At 34.1% G+C, this 26,608-nt stretch overlaps 2 protein-coding genes across 16 annotated transcripts in view; both read left to right on the forward strand.

The window, feature by feature from the left end:
* The first annotated feature begins 904 nt into the window (after positions 1 to 904).
* On the forward strand, positions 905 to 14,467 carry LOC119599641 (histone deacetylase 6). Of its 9 annotated transcripts, none has more exons than XM_037949506.1 (12): positions 905 to 1,191; positions 1,304 to 1,537; positions 5,314 to 5,526; positions 5,601 to 5,731; positions 8,034 to 8,217; positions 8,285 to 8,421; positions 8,491 to 8,625; positions 8,683 to 9,383; positions 9,445 to 10,145; positions 10,218 to 10,835; positions 11,089 to 11,176; positions 12,972 to 13,384. In XM_037949506.1, the coding sequence occupies exons 2-12, from the start codon at positions 1,535 to 1,537 to the stop codon at positions 13,382 to 13,384; spliced, it is 3,324 nt and encodes a 1,107-aa protein (XP_037805434.1). In that variant the 5' UTR covers positions 905 to 1,191; positions 1,304 to 1,534. The 9 variants fall into 9 exon arrangements, with proteins under 9 accessions (XP_037805434.1, XP_037805435.1, XP_037805436.1 ...); XM_037949507.1 differs by having other exon boundaries at positions 906 to 1,164; XM_037949508.1 differs by having other exon boundaries at positions 906 to 1,153.
* Positions 14,468 to 23,444: 8,977 nt separating this feature from the next.
* LOC119599687 (proline dehydrogenase 1, mitochondrial) overlaps positions 23,445 to 26,608 on the forward strand; it is a 39,164-nt gene continuing 36,000 nt past the window's right edge. For 2 of the 7 annotated variants that reach the window (XM_037949565.1, XM_037949569.1), the window contains exon 1: positions 23,475 to 23,725. The gene's annotated coding sequence lies outside the window, so the exon portion shown is untranslated. Of the gene's footprint in view, positions 23,726 to 24,401; positions 24,666 to 24,685; positions 24,710 to 26,608 lie in introns of those variants that run through there. The other 5 variants (XM_037949564.1, XM_037949568.1, XM_037949570.1 and 2 more) reach the window with 5 other exon arrangements.

Consider the following 26,608-nt stretch of genomic DNA (forward strand, 5'->3'; position numbering starts at 1 on the left):
AAGGGTTACCAGGGTGTAAAACCAAATAAAGGAATTTTAAAAGTTTAATAGCTAAAAGCGGTAAGTAATATTAATTAAGGTGGGTGACAAATGTTTGATTGTATTGAGGCCAAAGGCACAAAGTATATAAAGTGGTCACCTTTGATATTTAAAAAAGTCACAAAGAGATCCTCTCGACAAAAGGCTCTTCATAAGGTATATATTATATATATTGTCGTTTCTCCGATAAAAATAATTAAGTCTTTTTATTACTTTTACAAATACCATGATAATTTCTAATAAAAAAGAATATCTTCATAGGAATTGTTGGGTGATGAACGACAAATATATTATATTACCTTCACATAATACATTAAATTAATGACTGTTAAAATCTATGTTGACGGCTGTGCCTTTTGACTTTGAGTATCTATTGAGTAGTTGTTTTTAATACATCTTTGTGACAAAAAATCAGCAAATTAAGAAATCCTGTACATTAAAGTGCGAGTTCACACAGGAAGACACTCGAAATGAAAAGATTCATAAGTTTGCCTGTGTGAACCTACACACACCAAACAACAGATTGCGCCAAAATAAAAGTTTGTTATGGCAATGCCCTCTCCAAATGTCAAGCTATTGTGAATTATTATGTGAACATATGTTTTATACAATTTTCTTTTGGTCTCTTAAAAACAACAAAGATGCCACAGGTGTATAAGTTCAAACATTTTAATTATTAAACTACAGCTTCTAAAGAATATTTTGCAATTTTTATTTTTATAACTTGTTTAATTCATTATGATTTTTGAATCTAAATATTTCTTTGGCTTGTTATAAAAGATTTTAAATAATGTGTAATTAATCTTGGCAACTCTAGAAATGTTTTGTTTTATTTTCTTTTCATTTTTTGGTCGTCGTTTCAAGAATTTCTTTTCTACTTTGTGTTTTCGGCTGCTTCGTCGCGAGTGTAAAAGAATTTTCCGCGAGTGTAAGCAAAATACAATAAAATCTTAAATAAAATAATAATATACAACAATTTGCTAATAATAAATGTAAAACTAAAATGACATTGAAGTGAAAAAATGTTAAATTTCTCTGAAGTCCTAGAAAATTTCTACGAGAAAAGTCACACACAAATGTAAAGAAAATTTTGAGAAAATAAAAAATATACAGGGTGTGTTTTCTGTGAGTGACTGTGTAACAAAAGTCAAAGTATAGTGATTTTACTTCAAGATATAATTTATTGCAAAAATATTATAGAAAGAACATTTATTACAAAATAAGTTGTAATAATTTAAAAATAAAATTATTGTTTTTTTAATAGATAAAATAATAAATTCTACTTGACACGCAGTATTCAACTACTGCCAATAAAAGTCTGTGATTTGTCATATTTTTTTTGTAAAAGTTTGTTCTGCAAAACGTGTGTAAAGTGCGTGAAAAAAACAAGAAAAATATAAATTCTATATTTTTTAATTAGTTCAACTACCTGCCAACAAGCCAGACAGTCAACCTATCGCCTGCCCGTTTTGTATTTACGCACAAAAATAACACAATGGTAAGTTTCATTTTGCGAAATATGTATGTACAATTTAGTGTCACCAAAATTTGTTTAATGTAATAAAATGTTTGTGATTGTCTGTCTGTCTCTCATGTATTTAGGTATATTTATGGATGACGCTGGTGATGACTATTTAGTTTAGTTTTTATTGGATGTTTTATGAAAGCCTTTTTTGTTTTATTAATGTGTGGTAAAACTATTGGAGTTAGCTTTTAGAACAGACTAGTTTAGATTGAGTTGTGATATAGTCGAACTTTATTCACCCTACTTATTATGATGACAATAGTTCACATAAAAGGATGTGTTCGATAAAAGTCAATAATATAGATTTAATGAAGTGTAGAGCACCTTGCGTTTGTGAAAAATTCAAAAAAATCTAATTTTATGTTATTCTCATATATCACAAAATTGGCGGCTGTAAAAAAGCCATAAAATTTTAACCCAGTGACCAAAGTTTACTTGTCTAACGGACTGAGCTGAATCCTATTCTGACCTCTGACTTGATGTTATCTCTCAATTATATCAAGTTTTCGAAATACCGTGTCCTAAAATTCGAAAAAACCCTTATTTTGTAGTTAGATCTTTGTTATACATATATGCCTCATTCTGCGAGATATCTTAACCTTAAGCTTTGAACAACCATAAGTTGGCAAAATCTGAATTTTCTACTACAAACTGCGTTTTTTGTCAAACTTTTATGTCACAATTTGTAAAAAAATTTCACCCTAAAATGATTTTTGAAATCTTTAAAAATCTCTTGAATTTGCAAAAATATCACAGAAGGAAGAAGATACAAATAAGGTTATGTCTTTATTTGTAATTCTACAAAATTTCATCTCAAAAATACCAAAAATGCGGCTTTTCCAAAGGAAAATATAAATAGTATTATAATTTATTGAAAGTATTGGCGATTATTAGTTGTGATCTTTTTCCATATTTCGGGCAACATATGGATTCCGCACGAAAATTATTGCTTATCTCTTGAGGTAAAGAATGAATCAAGTCTATTTACCATATTCTGAAGTGTAACGTATCCCAGAGAATGCATTCTGTACCGATCAAAACAAACAGTAGTTGGACGTAGTAATGTCGAAACTATAAGGCAGAGAAGGAAAACTTCCCATCCGCTTATTTTTAAATATTTTTAACAAGTATTGCTAAAATGTTGCCGAGAATTACCATAATGAAATTTTACGCTTTCATGTCTTGCCGCATTTCCTGAGAATTCTTCGTTGCACTCGGTAGAGTTCGCCTTTCGGTCCCACCAAATACAGAGCATTAACGCTTTTGCGCTTCGGGTTGTTGCAATGGATATATTTTTCATTGCAAGTAATGATATGATCCAAAAATGATTTTCTTTTAAAGAGTTCAAGTAGCATTTTGAATATGCATAATCTCTAAGATTTTTTGGCATCAATTGGAAAGTTATCGAATTTCCATGCTTTTGGACAAATCCTGCTATAGTAACGTTTTCAAATTGTTGCTTGAGGCTTCAAACTTTTTTTTGGTTGGCCTAGGATATCTCTGTCTTCCGTATCAGAATCAACACTTCTGAACCGCACAAAACCGATGGAACACATTCTGTTCTGAATGCCACTCTAAAAATTACTGAACAGGGCTCTGCTAATGTTGATTGTTTTTGTCTCGGATAAAAAAATCAAAATTGTGTTCGTTGTAGTGAGAAAATAGAAAATAGTGTTTATGGACATTCGAATTTTATATATCTTTCAATATGTTTAGGTTATGTTAGGTTCTGCAGACTGTATACTACCACGAGTATAGCTTTACTTGGGTCCTATTAGGTCCCTTTGTAACGTCTGGAAAGAAACAAGATTTGGAAGGAGATAGAGACAGTAAAGATAATATTGAAAGAGTAAAGAATAAAGATGGTAACGACCCTATAGAGAAGTAGAGAATATAGTGTGTGATTATTTACACACCCATTTCGACAATTTTAGGAATGCGAGAATACGTTCAGGTTGAACAGTTGACAGATCTGATAGATCAGAAAAGTATGTCGACCCTATTGCCTGATAACGAATCGATTCAAAGGCCGGGCAATTACACAGAATATGAGTAATTGTTTCCTCCTCTTCCTCATTTTGACAGCTCCTACAAAAGTCATTATTTGGAAGACCAATGCGTCTTGTATGGTTTCTGAACTTGGAATGACCCGTAAGAACTGATAACAAAGTGCTCAGATGTATTCTGCTTAGCCCTAAAATATAGGATGTTTTATGAGGATCCATATAAGGCCATAGCATCTTAGCAATCGAGCAAGTATGTTCTTGAGATCTTCGTTCCAGCTTATGCAATAGAATTGCAAATAGAATTACCAATTATATCCCCGTGTCCTTTGACCCAAGCGAGGGTAATTCTTGAATGTCTCGCCATCTCGTTGGGGGACGCCCGGCATTCTTGGACAAGTTTTGATGCAGAATATACACCTATCAGGGATTTTATAGCGGCTTGGCTGTCAGTATAGATTCTGATATCCCTGCTGAATATCCGATAGTACCTAAGCCAATTAGATGCCCTTTTTATCGCCGAAATTTCCGCTTGTAATATAGTGAGTCGAAAAGAGATTTTCGTTCCAAATTCTTCAATGAAGATGCCACCGCCGACACCTTTAGTTGTTTTAGAACCATCTGTATACACATTTAGTCCATCAATACTAACAGGTGAAGGTACATTATAATCAGAGATTATACTATACCGGAAGTTTCTCGTAATACACGGTTCCGGAATACAGTAGTCAGAAGCATGTTGCAGAATGTTGGAGAATCTGCAAAATAGTCTTCGAACTTACGGTAACCCTGATCAAATTTTAAACTCGACTGATTTGATGTAATTCTATCTATAACATTGAAGAGAGTGATCGCTGAGAAAGCTCGATATTTATCGTGTTATATATGTCAGATAACCTTAAATTACGTTTTGCAAAAACTCTGTGGAACTCTGTTGGAAAAATGGTGCAATCATTAAAACATTTAATATTATTACATTAATATAAAAAATGCATAACAGCAACGTGAATTAATATCATATTTAAAGCAGTTATGACGTCAAAATTAATAAATATTGCTTAAAGCAAATCAACTACATTTTTACTGCAAACAATTCTCTAAAGTTTTTATAACTTTAATAATTCTCCATTCGTATAGAAAAACAAAATTTAACGCCTAAACATTTCTTTGTTATTGTTTGCGGTTTAAGTTACACACATGCATACTCACACTATGCATATGAATACAATATTTATCCGGTAAATCCACAGTAGCCCATATATAGTAGGTGGAAGCGTACTCTGTTAACTACCAAACACAACAAAAAAACATGACTAAAACCGCTTCAGTTAATGAATGAAGCAATACAATGAATCAGTATCATTTTGACTTTTAAACCAGCTAAAGACTGTGTCTAATTATTTATAAATTATTTGGCTAATAGCACTAAACTATTGTTAGGTAAAAGGAATTAAAACAAATTTTCCTAGTTTCATGTTTTAAAGAAAATCGAAAAAAAATATTTGTTGCTTAGTGTACTGTTTGTTATCTGCTCTCATTTTATAAACTGTTTTTCTCAGATTTTATAATAAATTCAACATTTTATTGATATAGGTATTTGTGTTTTTATTGTTATTATAATAATGTTAGTAGTGCATATAATCTCACAAGTACAAGTGCTTTTTTTATACACATTTACTTATTGTTATATTATTTAATTAACTCAATTTCTAAAATATTTTTAATCTTATCACAAATTTCATATAGAGTTCGCCAATTGTTACACGAAGGGGAGCACAAAAAGCTAAAATTCAAACTCGCGCAATGGTCAAATCAGCAGTGACAGCAGCAGCCACAGTCAATTCAGTAGAGAATCGCAAACCGAGTGCGGCACTTCTGGAGGCAAAACGCAAAGCAAAATTACTGAAAATGCAACAACAAAATCAACAAGAAACTGTAGTCAAAGATATATTTCAAAATGTAAGTGTTAATTGTTGTGCCGAAATGTCTTAAACAATTAAGTCAATAAAACGCAATTGAATTGTTTCATGTAGGCGGTGAATGCTAAATACATGACTCAACGTCCCACTGGTCTTATTTATGATGAATCCATGTCTCAGCATCGTTGTCTCTGGGATAGTGAACATCCCGAGTGTCCAGAAAGATTCATACGTGTTTTAGATCGGTATGTAAACAACATAACTTTAAAATATTTATATTTTTGTTTATTTAAAGTTGTGCTTGAGCAGTCATTTGTGTTAACTGTTATAATTATGCCATTATTTTTTTTTAGCTTGTTTGCTGCTATTTTATAGAAATTCTTTGTTCTTCAAACGCAAATTAATTTCAATTCTCTTGAGTAAAGCTTTGTATAATAATTTCATAGAGAGGTGTTGGTAAATGCAAATTATATGCCAAACACACACACATACATATGTAGATAATAATGAAAGAATTTTGAATACAATTTAGACATTGGGAACAATCACTGAGACGACTGAGTCGTTGGAGCTATAACAGTGGCCTCAGTGTCAATCCTGGGAAGACCAAACTTGTTCTATTCTCGAATAAATACGAGATTCTCTCCTTCCCTTTTCCTCGCCTAAACGGGATGGAGCTTAAACCCTCGGATAGTGTAAAATACTTAGGTATGATTCTTGATTCTAAACTACTAAGAAATTTGAATCAAAGCGAGAGCCTCAAAGGCATCTATCGCGATGTACGCATGTAGGAAAGCCATTGGTAAGAATTGGGGCATTAGTCGAAATGGATCTTCGACATGGCTATAAAGCCTATTCTGATGTATGGAGCACTTGTCTGGTGGAAAGCTTTGAAAAATCCACCTATTGCAATCATACTGAAGGAATAATACGTGCTTCTGCACTAATGATCACTGGTGCAATTCGAAGCACGCCATCACAGGCGTTGTTTACACTTATGCATTGTTTGCCCGCCGATCAGATGGACAATTGGCCTTAACTCGGCAGTTAGACTTCATGCTGCTGGGATATGGAAGCCAAACCGGTATGCATGGCCATACCGGTTTGGCTTCCATATCTTCCATATCATTCCATTCTATCCTGGGGAATATGACTTACATCCTCGAGAATATCGATTACTGCTCCCCCACGCTCCTTCCGGACAAAAGATTCACAGTTAAGATTTCAAATGAACCATCCTTCTCAGAGGGTATAACACTTGATAATCTATACTGATGGATCCAAGTCCTCTACAGGCGTTGGTGGTGTTTTAGGCTGTAGCTACTTACAGTCTGAAATCTCACCTATAAAAACAGCGATTAATTGAATGAGGTACAATAGGATATGCAATGGAAATATTCGAATTTGTACTAACAGTAAGCCTGCTATAAAATCTTTACCTGGTGTCTACACCACATCCAGGTTGGTTCGCGAAGGTCGGGTGTTTCTTGACGAGATGGCGAATCATTCGTTCCTGGAACTACTCTGGGTACCGAGTCACTTTAATATACCCGGAAACAGAAAAGTCGACGGTCTAACAAAAACTGACTGACACATTTGTTGCTGTCCCGCTTTCATGCTGTAAATCCCTTTTCTAGCATGAACTTTATGGGTCTGCTCATACCAGATGATCGACACTGATCTACTGCTCAACATCAAGAATGACCTGGCCTCTCTATGATGAGCGATGGTCTATTTGTTTGATGGGGCTTTCCAGGATGAGACTACGTATATTTGTAGCCATCCTGACAGGGTACTGTAGTAAAGGTGCGCATGCAAGAAGACTAAATCTTCCATACAATGGCTATTGCAGGAGTTGTCAAAGTGTGGATGAAGAGGAAACCGTAGAACACTTCCTCTGCCTCTGTCCTGCCTTGGCAAACATCAGGACTGAGTCAAATATTGCATGAACGGCTCTATCTAATATAAACATATATAAGATAGAATCGTTCATTCGTTCCTCTGGCTGGTTAAAGATTTATTAACAATACTTTATAAAAACATAGTTGATAATATTATTAGATTATTTTAATCCAAATGGAAATATTTTGTTGCAGTTATCTCAGATAAGTGCAACCAAAGCAAACAATATAATTAAAAATTATCTTATCATTTAACTTTAAATCAGAATTAAGTTGTTATTAAATGTTTTAGATTTTTATTTAAAAATATATTTTTTGATAAACAAATATTATTATACAGTTTGACAAAACTGCTTAGTCAGCCAAAGGTTATTCGAAACAAACCGATACTTTTTAATACATTTTTAATTTCCAAACTTATGGCATAACTTAATATAAATCATATTTTAGCTTATTTTTTCCTCACCTTTACATGCCGAACTTTACTAGATTCTAAATTTTTTGGAAACAGTTTTGAATTTTTCTTTGGTGCTCTTAAACCTTCTATGTTAATATTTAAGTTCTCTATTTAATGATATTCTTAACTTGTTTACTTTTCTAATGCTTAGTCCATAACAAAATGTTTATTTTGCTTTTGTGTTTGCAGTTGTCGCGAATTAAATTTAGTTGAACGCTGTCAAATTTTACCCTCAAGACGTGCTACCAAGGATGAAGTTATGCTTCTGCATAGCGAAGAACATTATCAATTGTTGGAAAAAACTTCGGGTGTTAGTGATGATGTTAAAATGGAAGATTTAAGTTCACAGTTTGATTCAGTTTATATACATCCGGTAAGTATTTGATTTACTCTTCATAAATATACAATTCTTACAGAATCTTTATATTTCCCCTAATTAGACCACTTTTGATTTGTCATTATTGGCAACAGGCTCAACAATTGATTTGGTTGAAAGCGTTACAAATGGTAACATACAAAATGGCATGGCCATTATACGTCCTCCTGGACATCATGCTATGAAAGCTGAATTCAATGGGTAGTTAAATGTTACAATACTTTTTTATAACATTTAAATGAATGAGAATTAATTTATATTTTATTTCAGCTATTGTTTCTTTAATAATGTAGCAATAGCTTCACAGTATGCCTTGGACATTTTAAAATTAAAAAAAATCATGATAATCGATTGGGATGTACATCATGGTCAAGGTACTCAGCGATTCTTTTACAATGATCCCAGGTATATAGACATCACAATGAAATGTTTTTATCGTACTAAATAAATAATTTATTACAGAGTACTTTACTTTTCAATACATCGTTTTGAGCACGGCACCTTTTGGCCTAATCTAAAAGAATCCGATTTTGATGCTATTGGTCATGGTCCGGGCTTGGGTTATAATTTCAATTTACCCCTTAATAAAACGGGCATGGGTAATGGTGATTATTTGGCCATATTCCAGCAAATACTGATACCAGTTGCTGTAGAATTTCAACCAGAATTGATAATAATTTCTGCCGGTTATGATGCTGCCTTGGGTTGCCCTGAAGGTGAAATGGAAGTAACACCTGCCTTTTATCCACATCTTATTAATCCTTTAATTAAATTGGCCAATTCTCGTTTGGCTGTTGTTTTGGAGGGAGGCTATTGTTTGGATTCCTTAGCCGAAGGAGCTGCCTTAACTTTGAGGGCCTTATTGGGAGAACCTTGCCCTTTGCTGGTGGAAAAACTACAGCCACCTTGTCCTTCCATACAAGAGTCTATATTAAATTGCATTTATTCTCATCGTCCTTATTGGAAATGTTTGCAGGTGCAAGATACCTACACCATGGAAGATTTAAACAATGTTAATCCACAAGCAAATCTACACAAAGTTAGTCGTTTATTCATTGGCGGTGCACCTTTGCCCGAACGTTTTCCCACACGTGGCACTGGTCCCAAAATACCATTGGATGTCATAGAACGGAATGCATTACGCCTTAAGACACTAAAAGAAGGTACATTTCTAAATAACCAATTAATTTCATTATGTTCATTCTTTTCTTGTATGGCTTTTAGAAACAAAACTATTTTCACCACAAGTACGTGTCTGCTATGTTTATGATGAATTTATGCTAAAACATTCGAATACCTACGAAGAGGGGCATCCCGAACAACCCGAACGTATAAGTAAAATTTTCGAAATGCATCAAGAGTACAAATTATTGAATCGCATGCAACATGTACAATCACGTACGGCTACAACCGATGAAATCTGTTTGGCTCATACTCGTTCACATGTTAATGCGATACGTCGTATTGGAGAGAAAGATGAACTGCAAAACATGGGCGCCAAATACAATTCCGTCTATTTCCATCCTACAACTTTCGATTGTGCCACTTTGGCGGCCGGTTCTGTATTGCAGGTGGTCGATAAAGTAGTTAAAGGCGAAGCACGCAGTGGTGTTTGCATTGTACGACCACCGGGACATCATGCCGAATCGGATGTTCCTCATGGTTTTTGTATTTTCAATAATGTAGCGATTGCCGCTCAGTATGCCATCAGAGATCATGGTCTCAAACGTGTGCTTATTGTTGATTGGGATGTGCATCATGGCAATGGTACTCAGCACATATTCGAATCAAATCCTCAGGTCTTGTACATAAGTATTCATCGTTATGACAATGCCACATTCTTCCCTAAAAGTAAAGATGGTGACTATGATGCTGTGGGCAAGGGAGCTGGTGTAGGTTTCAATGTTAACATTCCCTGGAATAAGGTAAGTCGGGCAGACTAGTTTAAATTTAATGCATCTTTATTAACTAATTTCTACTGTTATTTGTTCCCACAGAAAGGCATGGGCGATATGGAATATGTAATGGCCTTCCAACAGATTATCATGCCCATAGCTTATGAATTTGATCCAGAATTGGTTTTAGTTTCGGCTGGTTTTGATGCTGCCATTGGAGATCCACTTGGTGGCTGCAAAGTAACACCCGAAGCCTATGGTCTCTTCACCCACTGGCTGTCGGCCCTAGCTAATGGACGCATAATTGTTTGCTTAGAAGGAGGCTACAATGTCAATTCCATATCATATGCCATGACCATGTGTACAAAATCCTTACTTGGCGATCCTATACCAGCAATAAATCTAAATGGCAGTGCTTCGCGGCCACCAACTGTGGCCTATATGAGCTGCATGGAAACACTACAGAAGTGTATAGGAGTACAACAACGGTATTGGAAAAGTTTAGCTTTTGGAAAGAGATTGCCACAGACATCGGGTGAAAACAACAATGAGGATTTTCTTTCTGCTACTTTACAAAATTTAGATATTACAAGGGATGATGTCCAAGGCGCTGCTGGTGGTTCTCAAGATACAGACACCAATGTATCTCTAGAGGCAAGTGGCAGTAAACCGAAGGTAAAAGTAAAAACTCTTACAGAATTTCTCACAGAGCACATGCAGGTAATTAATAGTTGTTCATGAAACATGTCTAACGTTTATTCCAAGAAACAATGATGGATGATATTAACCATTTTAAATAAATTTTAAATATTTTCATGTCTGATCTACTACCACTACTACTCCTACCCAACAATGCACGTTGCATAACAATTAATGAATAATATTTAAAAAAAAATCTATAAATAATCAACCACCTGACACATTTCATCAACGTTTTGTAAACAAATTAAAAAAAATCAAACATGTAAAACAGGCTTTTGAAAATAATGAAATGTTTGCTGTTGTACCATTAAAAAATTGTCCTCATTTGTCCCAGTTGCATCCAGGGGATGTACCAAAAAGTAAGCAAAACAATATGTCTTGTATTGTTTGGATAATTGGTTTCATTTACTTTAGCTTTTTATGTTTTCATATTTGTTATTGAATTTGTTGGCTTTTTGTTTTTTTTTATTTGGTGATTTGTTTAATACAACATTTACATTATAACAAGAAAACGCTTTGCGCTTTGCGCTTTGCTACATCATTTTTCATATTATTTTCTATCTCTGTTCATTTATAGTTGTAAATTTTTAAAAATGTGTTTGAGTAGCACATTTCTATACATTTTGTTTGCCTATAATTTATATGTTAATATGGGAGTGGTATAAATTACTTAGTCCTGCGAGAATTTGCTAAATAATTCAAATGTTTTAAGCACTCCCTAACAATGTGTTAACTAGTCTATTAATATTTTAGTTAAACTATGTGGTTTACTTTAAACCATATAGTAGAGAGGTTATGAAATTTTAATAAAATTCTATGACAAAAATGTACGACCAGAATGAAGGCTTCGATTCGTTTCAAAATTAGAAGTAGAGGAAAGAGACCGTTAGGATAGCAGGTCGTCCTCGCGATGTCTTCTCTGGGGACGCACTTAGGTCCAGTAAATTGATCCCTTTGTGAGAGACCGTTAGTAACTAAAGAACTACAATTGAAATACAGTTAAGTCACACCTGGCTACATTTCCCAGTTCAGTTTCGAATATTTTACCTAGTCCTAGACTTTAGCCAATTCATCGGCTCTCTCTTTATCCTGTATACCACAGTGTCCCGGTGCCCAACACAGTCTTACAGTGTATTAGCTAACGAACACTTTCACGGCCCTTCTGCAGCTAGTTACCAGTCTAGAATATAACGTGTGACATTTCTAAGCTATAACAGCTGCGTGTCTATCAACATAAAGCTTTACTTTCAACCCCTAGTAAAGTGTGTCATTATAATATCTACGGCTTTCCAGATTTCTTCGCATTTAGTCCGGAAGTCCATAAGACAATTTAAACTGCACACCCCTCAAACAGTTCTTCGGACCCAATCCACTTGTTCATACTAAGAAACACTATTGAAGGTGTCACTCCGAACATTCAAGATCGTAACCAAATTATTAGAAATACCCTTCGTACCTTATTCAGTTCCACAATACTCTCAACATTTTTCTCAATGGCGAGCTTTCGGAGAACTACTCCTAGCACTAGTTGTGGCGATAGAAGCACACCTTTGAGCCTTATTGAGTATGAGTCTATAACTGGTTTTCCTCATCGTTACCTAACAAACCGCAAACCTTAATTCTTACCAGGACAATTTGCGGTCGAGGAAGTTCCCTAGATACTTTGGACTACCTTTCTGAAATTTAAGTGAAAAGAACTAGTTCCGTCTTAGATGGATTCTCTCCCAAACCATTAGCCATTAGCTCAGGTTGAGAGATCACACAACGCTGTACTTTGGAATCACAACTATTTTATAGAACGGGTGCCAGCAGAATTAGTGACATTACCAGTTCTAATGTTACTGTTCATGAATCTGAAGTATGTAGTTCTAAACTTTACTGCTGCTGTCAATATATCCAAATATTATATATTAATAAAACTCCATCACATATAATCTTATCACACTCATTAGAACCAGTAAAAGTTAAAAATTGTTCTTGGATTTGTTTTAATTCATTTGTATTGTGTTTGTGCTTTTAAAATTTCTGTTTTGTTTTTATTTCTTATTTATTAGTGCTCTGTAAAATGTGCTTAATTCTTTTTTAAACAATTTTTAGTTATTTCTTAGCATAAAGTAATATTTAACGGTTTCTATATTTAATTTAAATAAACAGCAATAAATACATCAATGCCCTGCCATGAATGTTCATCAACGGCCGAAAATTGGATGTGTCTTAGCTGTCAGCGGGTTTTATGCGGTCGTTACGTTATGGAGCATATGCTGTATCATAATTTGGAAACATCCCATCCATTAGCATTAAGTTTTAGTGATTTATCCGTCTGGTGTTATCCATGCGAATCATATATTGATAATAGTAAATTACATGCCTACAAGAACTTGGCCCATCGTCATAAATTTGGCGAAGACATGCAGTGGTCATACGATGATGAGGGCGAACAACAACATCAAAATAACCGCTGTCATAGTGATACAGATAGTTATGAAGATGACGAGAGCAGTGATAGTTTAAGACAACAGCTTGAAAATAACTATTATATACAATTGAATTATGATACAAATAACTGACATTTGCTTTTGGTACTGCTTGAGTCAGTACAGCATCAAATATGTTTGCTGTTTCCTTCTTTGCGTCCAGTTTTTCAATATGTTTTACAATACATTTGGCCTTTGGTACAACGTTTATGTGCGAATATTTTACATTATTTTATGGCGAACTGATTGGATCAGATAAAATTAATAAATTAAAAGCTAAATCAATTTTAATTATACCTATAACATTATATTAGATTAATATATACAAACATACATATAAATATGTACTAATTAGTTATAAATTAAATCATTTTATGTTATTATTATTAATCAAATTAAAAATTTTCCATTTAACCCATGAGGCACAACATTTTTTTAATTTTGTTTATTTTTACCTTGCCAAAGCTCCTTTTTTACCTATAGCAACTGCAAGTATTTTCTTTATTACTTTTTTTTTTAACAAATTCACTTGTTAAAGAGAATTCTAAATTATGCACCAAAAACAACTATTTATTGCCTTTCATTCTTTAACAAAATAATAAAAAACAACTGTTAGAACTTATTTATATATTTTATTTCTTGTTAAAACTATTTAATTCATTTTTTAAAAAACTCACTAAACTTGACTATGTTAACTTTGCTTTAACAGCTGAACAATAAATAATATTTTGTTAAAATCTTGTTATATTTCCAAAATGAAACTATTTTTCTTTAAAACAATAAATAAAATACTGACAAGTAAAGTAAAATACATACTAAAAAATACATTTTTAACTAAAATTTAACATAAACAAATATTATTAGTAACTAGGTTGATTGTAAATTAATTGTTAAGCTAAATTAAATTAACAAAAGAAAAAGTGAAATATTAGCATTTTCATAGATACAAATTTATAGTTAAAACAAAATAATACGAAAAAAATACATAAAATATTTGCATGTACGTAAGAATGCATATTGACATAATAATAAATTATGCATCAATAAATATTAATTAATAAGTATGTACTATTTATGTTTAAGTATTAATGTTAATCATAGTGTTACGTCTAGTTTAATGTGCAACACAAACAAATCGGAAAAATAAACAACAAATTATTACTAAAATATTCTAAATACCTAAGAGTTTTCTTTATCAAACATTCAAATATGTCATAAAATATTTTACTTACATACGTTCCTTATCTGCTTTTTTGGACAAAGAAACTGCCCGCGAATCTTGATTGATTTAACTTTCTAAAGTTAAAACGACAACAAATAAAGTTACAATCCTCTACAAGAGTATATTTGATCATACTAATAAGGCAGAACCTTCATAAATATACTACTAACTACTTGAAAGAAATACCATAAGAAAAATGCAGCCTGCTGCTTGGTTGGAATTTTGTAACAAGCCTGTATATGAAACAACAAGATCAAAAAGTATAGAATCCTCTGCTCAAATTATAAAGAAGCATAATCATGAACTAATGTTTCCGTACATCTGTCAAATATTTATACTGCATGCTTGAAATTAACATATAAGGGTATTTAGCTGCACACCACAGGGCGGCATTTTATCCCCTTTACTCTGGGTAACCACGATAAATAGCCTCCTAAGGACCCTAAACGAGAGAGGACTTAGACCTGTCTGCTATGCAGACGATGTCGTTATACTTCTAAGGGGAAAGGATCCAAATTACTTGTGTAGAAGGGCTGAAGAGTCTCTGAACACGGCCTTGAGCTGGGCTCAACCTAGAGGCCTCAATGTTAACCCGGCGAAGACAGAAATATGTCTTTTCACAAGAAAGATAAACATTTCTGAGTATATTGAACCCTGTTTCCTGGGCAAGAATATACCGGTGAAAGACAGAGTTAAGTACTTAGGTGTAATACTTTGCCGGATATTAAGATGGAGGCACCACATAGAGGAAAGGATTAACAAGGCACATCGGTGCTGGGCGCTATGTGAAAGAACCATAGGCATTAAAAAGTGTAATATCAAACTACTACAGGTAGTTCAGCGTACAGGCGCTGGAAACAATGCTAGATATTCCACCCATCGAAACATATAAGATATGAGGCGGCACTTACAGCCGAAATGCTCATAACTTTAGTCGAACTGGCCAAAAGCGGTTATAGGACACGTCATCAATGTATACTGGACACATTGGAAGGCTATACACAATCATCGGACGTGCCCGATCGCATACCAGAGACAAAATATGTCGGAAACTTTGAAACGCTGATCCCATATAGAATGTCTTAGTCAAGCGGAACTTTAGAGCAAATACAAGTAGGAATCCGTTGCTACACAGATGGCTCTAAATTGGGAGACAAAGTGGGCCTGGGTTTTTATATTGAAGACCCAGAAACAGAAATATACCATGGTTTACCTAATCACAACACTAGTTTCCAGGCAGAAGTCCGAGCAATAACGGAATGCGTAAATTGGATTAGAATAAATATGGCGCCCACAGGGCTTAACACATTTACCGACAGCCAGAAGGCAATTAGGCGATATCAGGTGATAAAGTTAAATCTAAAACCGTATTGGATTGTAAAAAAGCTCTAACCGAATACTCTCCCAGAGGTAAGGATCACATCATATGGGTACCAGGCCACTCGGGTGTAGTCGGCAACGAAAGAGCGAATGTAATAGTTTTAAAGGAAAGATAACTCGAGGAAGTTAACCTCATGAACGCAAAATCATTTGACGCAACGAGGACAGAATTAAAATTATGGGTGAGAGAAACCCATAAGGCCTCTTGGAATAATGAAACCGTGGGTAGAACCACAAAGATCCTATGGGTGACCCTAACGAGAGCAGGACGAGAAGCCTCCTCAAAATGAACAAGTCTGAGGTTAGTATGTTGGTACATATTCTGAGTGGACAAACATTTTCCATGAAAAGGAGCGCACAACAAGCAGGATAGTGGCCTAGGTGTATTTCTTGTAGATACATCCTCCTATCAACCTAATGTTGTTCATAGTGTTGGGCAAAAATCAAATTATAGATCATATTTTCCAACGGTGTCTAACAAATCTCAATTTATCAATATATGAACATATCTAATTATTTTATTAACTAATTTACTTCAAAGATACAATTAGACTGGCAAGCAGCTCTTTTCTTCTAGTTGTAGATCTCCTTCCAAATCTCTATAATCCTATATACTATTGTGTTCCGGAAAAGTTTTTTACAATAATTTTTCCTTTAAATGTTGACTGATTTCCTTCTTACACCGATGGATCAAAGACAAATAAAAAAAACATCTTCACTGAGAAATTTGGTACTATAATCTTCTTTAGACTTTGACAGTAAATCTGCTAAACGGAAGGCGAGACATTCAATTATTACCCTTATCTGGGTAAAGAGACATGGGTACATAATTGACAATAAAATTCCTTATACTTTGGCAAAAGTTGTAGTCAGGCTGCACTGTATAGAGATTAGTTCTGTAGCATTCCCTTATCGGCCATATTCTGGTGCCATAAAAATCCCACAGTAGAAAACTCAAGGTTCGGATCACATTTGCTAAGTTTGGAATATATTACACAGTTGCTAATGCTCTTGTTTCTACAATTGGTAATTCCAGATATGTTTCTGGTTTATATTTACTACTCAAGAAGGATTATACCGACTTCTTTCTTTATAATTAGTGCTACTACTATCTTTCAAAGAGCATTTCCCACTCGCCATACACCAAATAAACACAACTACAGCACTCAATCAAATTAACTTCAATATCATTAATGGTCACAATCAACAAAGGACGCTCCTGAATTTGGCACATCCAAATTGTTGCGGCGGCTGCTGAAGCAGGGTATTTCTCAGTTTTCCCTTGGAGATTATGTTACGTTGGTTGGTAAACTTTTGCTGTGGTTGAATATAATATATTTGCAAAGGAATGTGTTTGTCTTGACAGCTGCTGGTGGAAACCCTTTCCTCTTTTTTCCTGTTATTGCAACTGCGAGATAAATCGTTGAAAGCCCAAGCCGACTTCCATGTCTGTCCCCAGTATCCAGTTATCACTAGACAACAACCTCGATATGTTTCTCCTGCTTTGGGTTATAAGTTGTCTAGTGCGCTTCTCATTGAAAGAAGGCTATATTAGCTTGTCCCCGCTACATGTGTTCAGATTAATCCACCTATTTCCAGCCTATTTAAGAAATAAAATGAAGATACTACTTTTGATACACAACAAAGAAGTTACGACTAAAGCTGGCTTGGAGAAATCCAAAACAGATCAGACAAGGAGTCGAAGGGCTTTACATAACAACTGCCTCAATGGTCTAATTGCACCACCACCGCCCCTTTGTTTATCTTACTCGAGCTAACTAATTTCTGACCATTTCTGCCACATTGCTTAACTTCTGTTTACAACCATGCAGGTGGGATTTCCTCTGTCGAGGCGACAACAGCACCTAGTGACGTAATTGGTAGAACGAACCCATCAAATAAGTCGAGGACTTGTTCTTACTCACAAACGTTCGACACTCACACTCTAGGTATACGGATAGATAAGGCCCACATACCACTACATCTATCCCGTATCATATACACTTGGCACCAACTCATTTCCTACGCTTTATCCCACAATCACTCCTCTGTGCTGTATCTGTTGTCTCGGCAACAGAACCGATCTTATCCCGAATTATAGACTTTACTGTGTATCGGTCTTTAAATCAAAATTATCTTTCCGCGAATTTGGGTTTAAACCACAGCGACCACGTGCACCATAAAGGGACCTCTCCAATAACGGAACCAAAAAAAGTCCGAAACTCTGTCCTGTGGGTCTCCGGTTCCCGTGGTACCAGATTATGTGGTTCTCTGGTTCGACCCCGTTTCAAATCATTCGAAGGAAAGACTGAGGATATATTTGATCATCACCAGTTTATAGCCCCGGCAGACTAGAGGTATTGGTACCACCTCTTTTCACCAAGATATTTATCAAGATAACATGCGCCCGGGGGTAAGTAATAACGGACAAACATTATAAATTGGAAATCTGACTTTTAACTCTTTGTCATAGTCCCTGTATGGGGTAATATATGTATTCGAACCAACCGCTTTTCATGTACTAGTGTTAAACTCTTGTTTACTTTACATCATTTAAACTTGCAGTAATATATTTCCGATCAGATCCTATATTAAATATACCAACCCAACCACACCACTCTCGGTGGCCAATGCATATCAGGGACTGTCTGCAATGCGCTTAGAAATAAGATCATGGAATTGCCACTCGATCTATTCCCGGAGTTCTGAGCATTGCGATAAGCTCTGGAGTTATTGGCTTATAATGGTGCTAGTTATTGTATCATCCCAGCTTATCACACCTTTTACAAGAGGATAACAGAATCATAGTTGTTCATTATACCAATTGGTACTCACACGTACCACGGTATTTGCCCAAATAACCTGGTAAGTAAGAAAGCACTAAACTCTACTAAAACTACTTTGTGGAGCGTGATTAGCACAACAATTTCCTCCATTACTTCTCGACATCCATATGTACCAAAACGGGCGAAGTAGTAATCCAATTCTGCAAATTATAGCAGAAATTGATAAAATAGTCAATAAATGATTAGAAACCTCAATCATGGCTCAAATCGCTTTCAACAAAACCTATCTGATTTCAATGATTTTGTTTAGCCAATTGGCAATTTCAGATGTGTGCGTCGATACCTATTAAAAGTAGAGTTCACTCAGGTTCTTCTTTCTTGTAAAAGACATCCATTTATTCACAATCAGTTCAGAATTTTGGCTTCTAAGAATTTCTAATATGCGCTCATTCCATTCTGTTATATAGACAGTGGAGTTTGGGAGCCGGAATTTGCCTATTCTTTGCCCGTTCCAGTTTAGCGCCAACCAGCTCTCTTCGAGTAAATCTTTCTCTGTACACTTGACGCATTGTCCGCAACCTCCATAGTAGTTTTTTGCTCACGAGCATATCAACACTAGGTCATTTGGACCCTGCATTTTGTTATTATTAATATTTTTACTTGTACTTTCCATATTTGTCTTTCTTTCTAGGGGAATATAGATTATCTTATCAGGTTTTTTCAGGCGGGGAAACAAGATTCCCAGGTAGTGTTTAATCTTCCCTCAGCTTAAATTAAACGGTAGCGGGGAGAAGAGAGATTGTATATCACCACCCCCTATTCCGACACCCGGGAAAGGGCAAGGTAAGAGGTCTACGTCATTTCTCTTAATTCAAATGTCAGGTTACTTTCCCAGTCACCCTTAACCTGCTTGATCCCCTTCCCTGACAGATCCGGATGGACTTACGATTCTTTGCAGTGTCTTTCATTCCACTGGACGTCGACCGAATGCCTATTGGAAATACACAGAAAATGTTGGGGGTTTCTCACCCAATATGGACAATAGATTGATTTTCGAAAGAGATCCAATGAACAAATGCTTTTAATTGTATAATCAATTATAAACTGATCCTGATGACACATGATATAGAGATTTTGGTTCTTAAAAAAACTTGTTGCGTCGAATTTTAACGCTATCCTGACAATTTTAAGCCGGTTATAAACGTTAAAGTAAGTTTTTGAAGTTCTCCATTCTTAACATTATAATTTCCAGGTGTATAAAAATAACTTCATGTACCGATTTTTCCCATTTTGCACATTAAACAAACCTTATCAGCTTTTCTTTCCACATACAGACGGACAAAGCTATTTCGTCTAGAATATACATACATATATACTTTTGTCACAAACGGAATGTTAAAAAATATAATTTCTTCATTCCCATCTTGATTTTTTCTTTCTTATCGTTATAATATAAATGATTAACAGTTGAAGATCGTGAATGTCTATATTTATTTAATTACGATGTGTTAACTTCTCAATAAAAAGAAGAATTATATAAAAATTTTAAATAATTATGTGAATCAATGTACCCTATTTGTGTAAAAAAGATCGTAAATATCGTTTTTAATCGATTACTAAAGATATTAATGAGAAACTAGTGAATGTAAATTCAATAAGAATATCGCTTGTGTGTGTATTTCCCGCTGAAACAATTACTTGTAAAGATAACTTGATCGGACTAAATATAAAATCGTGGGTTGCATAATTGCATTAATTCTAAAAGAGTCCAAGACCGTTTCTTTAAAATCTACCATTAAAAAGGATGATTTTGTTATTCCTTTTGTAACACATCGAAATACTGGTCGTAGATCATAGTAGTATAGCCATTTTCGTCTAACTGTTGAAAGCTCAATAGGCTTTCGAGGGAGTACCTTGAGGGCTGAAATTTAGCTTTTTATAATTTTAACTCCACCTCCGGTTATAGTTTAACCTATAGATATTCTGCCGGTTAAAATAGTTTTTGTATGAAAACTGTCAATTTAATCTTACGATAAAATATAAGCAGACATTGAGATAATGGGGGTAAATAAGAATTCATTATTTATTAGCTCTGATTTAAATCCTGAAAATAAAAACCTAAAATAACTGTTTTCAATACAATAACTTTGGAATAAAATAGTCGTTAAAACCACTGTACACGACTAAATAAATCTCTACTTTCTATTTATTTTATTTTCGCAATAAAAAATAATTTTTTGGGTTTATAGAAGAATTTTGTAAATTTGATTGCACATCATTATAAAACATGAATTAGATGTTTTATTTGTTATAAAAAAATCAAATAGAATAAAAACAATTTAATTGATTTTTGGCGTTGTTGTCTTTTTAAGACAAAATAAATTCTCGTAAAAAACTCGTTCAACCACATAAAAATTCGCCGCAATATCCACTGACATGCGCTTGTTTAAATCTTTTTTTAAATTTTTTTTATCCACGATAATAAACAGATAAAAGTACATATGACTGAAAAATGCTACCAGACGAGGGGATTTCTATGTTAAATTGGGGATTTTGAAAAATTGGAAAGTGGCCATTATATAACTTCTTTTCAACTTGTAAACTCTAATCAATTTCTCAAGAAGTGGAAGTAATATGTATCTTAAGTCGACAATCAAGAAAGTGAAATTTAAAGCTATAAATTTTCTGAAAACTTTGGATTTAAAAACTGTTCATGACATTGGCGATTCGAAACACAAACCACAACACATGGGATATGGGTAAATAAACAATGAGAGTGGTTTCCTTAGATAAGGCACGCTGCCTTGAATAATATATATACACTTCCTGGCACAGCCACTGTGCATCAAACTGCCAAACAAGGACTCTCAGATGTTCAAGTCCGAAGTTTTAAGAGGGAGAACATTTAATCAATTACGTATAGCAGGGCCTTGATTTCATGTTAGAACTAAAGGACATACGTTAGTACCTCCGATGAGCTATTTAGTAGTATTCTAGTCTGTCAGGTCAGAGGACATGAATTTGATTCAAAACGGATAATAGGTCCAATCAAAAAGTTAGATACTATGGAAACCCCCTTCTCTCTATTTATTAGACCTTTTCTATGATCTTAAGAGAGCGGACAGACATTTTGTTCTACCGATAAGGCTGATCGGTGGATTAAACTAATTTCTGGTACCAAAGAAAAATTGAAAAAAAGTCGAGACTCAGAGAGTCTATTCTAAAAGATTGATCTGCGATCTCATTTTTGAAATATCGTTGACAGGTGGTTGGATCGAATATCCGAAATTAGAGCTTTACTTGGGTTCAATAATGATCCCTTTGTAATTTTACCTGTAAGAAGAATAGAAGAATAGGGATAGCAGAAAGAGAGAGAGAAAATGTGAAGAGAGTCCTAGAAATAATGATATGGAGACGTAAGATTAGTAACATGCGTCCAGCTTAGCGTGAAATTGTAGTTCACAACCATTTTGACAAGTTCAGGTATGCAATGGGTCGTTCTAGCTGAACACTCGACAGATCTGATAGAACATTAAAATAAGTTGACACTAAGGTTCCAAAACGGGCCGTTTTCAAAGGTGGACAGTGACATAGAACATGGACTCCTCATCCTTATTTTGACAACTTTTACATAAGTCGTTATACGGTAAACCAATGCGCCTAGCATGGTTTCCAAATTTGCAGTGGCCAGTTATGACCGATACAATATTACCTAACTGAGATCTTTGAAGACTAAAAATATAGGTGGTTCTATGTGGATCCATGTTGGGCCGCAACGTTCTAGAGAGTATGCTCCCCCGACCAGCGAAATTTTGCATTAACAATAATATGACTTTTTATGACAGACAGTGGAACCCCACAGAACTGGTCCACGTCTAGATCTCCTAGCATGGTCAAGGTATCAGCAATTTAATCGACATATATAGTCCCGTGTCCTTTGACCCATATAAGGGTAATGTTCGAATATCTCGCCATCTCGTGTAGAGACGTCCGGCATTCATTGACAAGTTGTGATGTTAAGATATCTTGAAGGAAGGTGAGTTCAAACCCAAGGTCAAATCTATACTTTATATTCGAGAGATTGGGTCATAACAGATTGTCTTCGCTTTATTGTTCCGTTAGGACAAGATATCTCGAAAACTTGATGTGATTGAGATTGGTAGCAGAGTTAAAATTTTGTTGGCCCTATATTGCCATCCATATACAGGCAGAAGGCAAAAACTTTATAGTACTTTACTCATTGGAACTACGAACAATATTTCGATGTGTTACTATTGAAACCACGATATTTGTATGCCAATTCGGGGGACATGATTTAATAACATCTGGCTACACTGTGAACAACTTTTTCTTAGAAAGGTAATAATTAACAACAACAACAACTAGTAAACATCATCATCAAGCAACAACAACAAATGCATTAAATCACACAATCACGAGAGAAAACCCAACGAACGAGCCCCTTTTACCCTTGTTTTTTTGCGTTTTTTTTCTTCTTTTATTATTATTTTTATTTTGTATTTTTTATATTAACACATGACTCTTTTTTTTACTAGCAACAAAAAATTAAACTTTTTTTTTAATAATTTTCTCCTTGGTGAGACATTATGTAGACGAGTGAGTGACATTTTCGCTCAGTTACCACAGAACCAGTGGTGGTATGTGCTCGCAGAGACAATAATTATCATCATCATTAACATCATCATCAACAATTTAAACGTTTCGTGGGGCTATTCGTTTCGTATTTTTTCAAATTGGTTGTTGTTATTTGTGCTTTCTGGTTAGGAGGTAAATGCGGCGATTTGGTTCCTTAGTTGGTTTAGTAACGTTCTAGTTGTCAGTTGTCGTTCAGCGTTGAACGGGCGACGTGTGATTAAAATTCATTCTTCCTTCTCTCGTTGTGTGTGTTTGTGTGATATACTCTACTGCGGTGTGAAAATTGTTTTTCAAAAAATAAAAAATTAAATAAATTGAAAAAGAAATATTAAAAAAATAAACAGAAGAAACTGTTTAAGGTATAATTTTCTTTGATTTATTACATATTATGTGGGTTTTCACTTGATATTTGTATATACATATATATTTATATAAAAAAATGTATTTATGTACATATACATAATTTTTATGTATGTACTAAATATGAAGAAAATTTAATTGAAAAATACTTTATTTAAAGAAAATTGCCAATTTAGCGAAAAAAAAAAATTTCAAGAAAATTAAAAAAAATTAAAGTTTTTGCAAAAAAAGAAAAAAATTAACTGAATTGGCATAATTAAAAGTGAATTTGAATTTTCTTTTCTTAAAAGTGTGGGTTTGATCGAGAATTTGAAAAAGAAGAAGAAAAAACTCACACACATTTTGCAATGTTTTAGTTTCTATTAAATTTATTTTCACACGAAAAAACATTTTTCTGCTGACTATGAAAATTTGTGTGGTTGTGATGTTTTTTTTTTTTTTTTTTTGGTTTTCAAAAAGATTTTGGTTGTGAATTGTGTTAAAAAAAAATCAATTTTATGTGCGTTGCGAACGTCGAACACATGCCAAACATTAGCAAAAATAAAATTATTTCAGAAACTTTCTAAAAATATACCTACATACAATAAATATTTTTTTTAGCATCTTGCTTTTTTTCTGTTTTCATAATCAATACAAAGTATGAGAAAAATTAATTATAAATAAATTAAAAAAGTAAATATAAAAATATAAATAAAAACCCCAAACGTTAACAAAATCAATTCACAATAAATAGTTGTTCAAATATTTGTTAATACACATATGAATAAGGGGTTTAAATGAAGGACCTGAAGAAAACGATAAATAAAATTATATAATCTCTGAAAAAAAGTTCGAAAAAAGAGCAGCGAAAGCGTGACGACAACGACGACAGAAGTTATAGAAAAAATTTATACAAAAATAACAAAAACTAGCAAAAAAGAAAAAAACAAACCACATTAAGAAAAAATCCGGCATAAAATCCATTGAAACAGTTCGCAGCCATACATACCAACCCATTCTCTCAAATTATTTTATGTACATACAGACCTACACACAAACATCCATACAATACTGACAGTGTTTAATGAAGTACAATACAGGGTGTTTTCTTTTTCATTACTTACATTTTTCCAGTAAAGATGTTTTGCTCAACATTTTTATCCACTTGCAAAACTTGACAGCTTATTTTTTCTCTCTCTCCCTCTCTTAAATTAAGATATCGCTTAACTTCCGAAATGTTAAGCGAAATTTTTCAAAAAACGTGCTGTATTGTTGAAATTTTCAGTAATGTTAGTCGTGTTTTTAGAGTTCTGATTTAAAAAGGACGATTTTCGAAATCATTCCGACTCATTTGCAAGTCTTTTAAGATTAATGCTACATACACTAAGCTATGACATAACCCTCAGAATCGGAATACGGAATACGCTCTTCTTCAGGACGATATTATGGCAATCTATGCAAACCATTAAAAAACTGACTCGGGAATTTTGAGCTTGATTTCTTGTTATACATTATGACATGATATTACCAATCTGATTATCAACAAGAGAAAACAGATTGGCATACACTTTCTTCCGGACGTTGTGATCTAAGACACTGGCTCCGCTTGATCTCCTTTAGATAGCTGAATGTCTTTGCCGTTTTCCAGGCCGATATCTATGTATATTGCTATAACAATATATGTAAACTATTCAAGAACTGGCTCTTGTTGTGCATTATGACATCATATTACGAATCTAATTACCAACAAGAGAAAACAGGGTGGCATACACTTTCTTCCAGACGTTGTGATCTAAATTACTGGCTCTGCTTGATCTCCTTTAAGGGCCCTTTACATGATCACACTTTACGTAAAGTCTAATAAAGAAGTAAAATGAAATTCCATCCGTATGACAAAAAAGAGTATAAAAGTTTGTGTTTACACGGTTGTTATAAAACAATAACAAAGTAAGATGGAAACAGCTGTTTCACTTTTTATGTATGTGTATACATAAAAATACATCCCTGATCTAATACGACTTGCTTGTTTTTTGAATCATTTCAAAAAATTAAGAGAGCCATACGACTGTCAAATCCGTATTTTCTCTCAATGTGTGATGGTATCATAACATATTGCGTTTAGACCATCCCATTCGTACTCTTCTACACAAAATTTTGACAGATCATATTATTTGTGTGCTCGTGTAAAGCGGCTTTACCAACAGGAGAAAAACAGGGTGGCATACACTTTCTTTCGGACGTTGTAATTTAAATTACTGGCTCCGCTTGATCTCAACTTAAGAAAAAATTTAAATGCTAGCGAATATGCGATTAACGGAATTGGATCGTATCGATTCATCGTATATGAAAGCCAATTATAAAAATGTGGACTACTATTACCATTTGCAGTATATCCAAATTACTCTAGCACAGAAAACAATCTTCAGGAGAATTAGCTCTTGGCTGTTGAGAAGAATTAGTTAAGACTTCTTCCTACCGGGCATTTCAGATCGTTTGAGCATTATAGTACATACAAATTTCTTTTATGATCTGGACTGTCTCTAAGATGTGTCAATAAAGAATCTAATGAGAATAGTTAGAAGTACTGTTGAAATTTCTCGCGAACCACAGGATTTGTAAAAGATCGTCAAATTAAAAAGAGTTAATTTAAGGGTATCACAATGTTCCGAATTTTCACGCTATTGTTAAAGTTCCATGCCGCATAAAGTGGATATGATCTGGAAATTGAATGGATGTTATTGAGGAAATGGCTTACATAATAGCAGCAGTGAAAATTAACCGATATAAGCAGATCTTCTTTAGATTTAATTGGAAAAGTTTTCTGTAAGGATCAGAAATAATGAAGTTATACCCAGATTCTGATTCAGCGCAGGTATATCCTTTAGAAAAGTATATTTTCGTTTCTTGGTCCAAAATGATTTTCAATACAACCAT

Source organism: Lucilia sericata, unplaced genomic scaffold (assembly GCF_015586225.1).
Source record: "Lucilia sericata isolate MDLA Ls3-8-SP2 unplaced genomic scaffold, ASM1558622v1 Contig000084F_arrow, whole genome shotgun sequence".
NCBI classification, from domain to species: Eukaryota; Metazoa; Arthropoda; class Insecta; order Diptera; family Calliphoridae; genus Lucilia; species Lucilia sericata.